The sequence below is a fragment of the Octopus bimaculoides genome, chromosome 29, assembly GCF_001194135.2.
Source record: "Octopus bimaculoides isolate UCB-OBI-ISO-001 chromosome 29, ASM119413v2, whole genome shotgun sequence".
NCBI classification, from domain to species: domain Eukaryota; kingdom Metazoa; phylum Mollusca; class Cephalopoda; order Octopoda; family Octopodidae; genus Octopus; species Octopus bimaculoides.
This window is the reverse complement of record NC_069009.1, coordinates 3,354,761-3,356,605: the sequence shown is the minus strand read 5'-3', so window position 1 is coordinate 3,356,605 and position 1,845 is coordinate 3,354,761. Positions and strand designations below refer to the sequence as shown.

General features: G+C 47.9%; 1 protein-coding gene across 2 annotated transcripts in view; it reads left to right on the top strand.

The window, feature by feature from the left end:
• The window catches only part of LOC106881285 (intraflagellar transport protein 140 homolog), a 33,940-nt gene that overhangs the window by 7,148 nt on the left and 24,947 nt on the right, over positions 1-1,845 (top strand). For both annotated transcript variants that reach the window (XM_052977931.1, XM_052977930.1), the window contains one exon: positions 1,206-1,294. In XM_052977931.1, the coding sequence (XP_052833891.1) occupies positions 1,206-1,294 (89 nt within the window). The remainder of the gene's footprint in view (positions 1-1,205; positions 1,295-1,845) is intronic.

Sequence of the window (1,845 nt, the reverse complement as noted above, 5' to 3'; positions counted from 1 at the left end):
CGCAATGGCCCAGTGGTTAGGGCAGCGGACTCGCGGTCATAGAATCGCGGTTTCATTTCCCAGACCGGGCGTTGTGAGTGTTTATTGAGCGAAAAACACCTAAAGTTCCACGAGGCTCCGGCAGGGGATGGTGGCGAACCCTGCTGTACTCTTCCACCACAACTTTCTCTCTCACTCTTACTTCCTGTTTCTGTTGTGCCTGTAATTCAAAGGGACCAGCCTTGTCACATTGTTTCACACTGAATATCCCCGAGAACTACGTTAAGGGTACACGTGTCTGTGGAGTGCTCAGCCACTTGCACGTTAATTTCACGAGCAGGCTGTTCCGTTGATCGGATCAACTGGAACCCTCGACGTCGTAAGCGACGGAGTGCCAACATATCACATGTGTGAAAGCGTGTGGCTTAGTGGTTAGGGGTAATCGGCACATGGCCGTAAGGTCTTGAGTTCGATTCCCAGCGGTACATTGAGTGCTTGAGCAAGACACTTTACTTCACGTTGCTCCAGTCCACTCTGCTCTTTTACTTGTTTCATGTTTCAGTCATTTGACTGCGGACATGCTGGAGCACCGCCTTTAGTCGAGCAAATCAACCCCGGGACTTATTCTTTGTAAGCCTAGTACTTATTCTATCGGCCTCTTTTTGCCGAACCGCTAAGTTACGGAGAAGTAAACACACCACCATCGGTTGTCAAGCAATGTTGTGGGGACAAACACACATATATATATATATACAATGGGCTTCTTTTCAGTTTCCATGAGTGTTGGCAGTTTGTGAATGATTGGCAGTTCTGTGAGCCTTTGATATAGAGTGCTGACTCTTGTGTAATAGTAATGGTAGTGTGTTGTGTATAGACTTCTTTCCCACTGTTTCGTAATTATATATCCAACATGCAAGGATATAAAAGTTAGAGAGGTGGAGGGGTGGCCAGTTGATTACATTGGTCCCATTGTATAACTGGTACTTATTTTATCCACCTCCAAAGTCGACCTCAGCATAATTTGAATTCAGAATGCAAAGACGGACGAAATGCAGCTAATCATTTTCTCTGACGTGCTAACGATTCCGCCAGCTCGTTACCTTATAACTTTTGGCCCACCTTATAATTGTGTAGTTAACCCTACCACCACCACCACCACCACCACTACCTGCACACATACGCTACCAATAATGCTTGTTGCATTTTCGTTTCCAATCTCATTTCAGGTGAAGCTGAACGGCAAATCTGAGAACCCTTGCATTGTCTGGGCAGGGAAAGGCATGCTAGCCATGGCATCAGGTGAATCTGTGATCAGGTGAGACTGCCCCCACCACAATGTTCCTCTCTTTCAGTTATTCTAGAGCTTTAGGTACAGAACAGGTAGGGGCTACCCCTTGACCCTTGCTACTGCTGTTGTCATTGTTGTTCCCTCCATCCATCTGTCCCCTATACTTGCTATGTTTCTAAAGACCAAGGGTCCGTTCTGAGCCATATATTCATAAGGCTGGTTTCCTCATTCCGAGCATGGCCGTTGATCGTTACCAACGTCGCCTCCCTGGCACGTGAGAAGACATTCAAGCGAGATCGTTGCCAGTGCCGCTGGACTGGCTCCTGTGCAGGTGGCACGTAAAACACACCATTTCGAGCGTGACCGTTGCCAGTACCGCCTGACTGGCCTTCATGCTGGTGGCACATAAAAGCACCCACTACACTCTCGGAGTGGTTGGCGTTAGGAAGGGCATCCAGCTGTAGAAACTCTGCCAAATCAGATTGGAGCCTGGTATAGCCATCTGGTTCAACAGTCCTCAGTCAAATCGTCCAACCCATGCTAGCATGGAAAGCGGACATTAAACGACGACGATGATG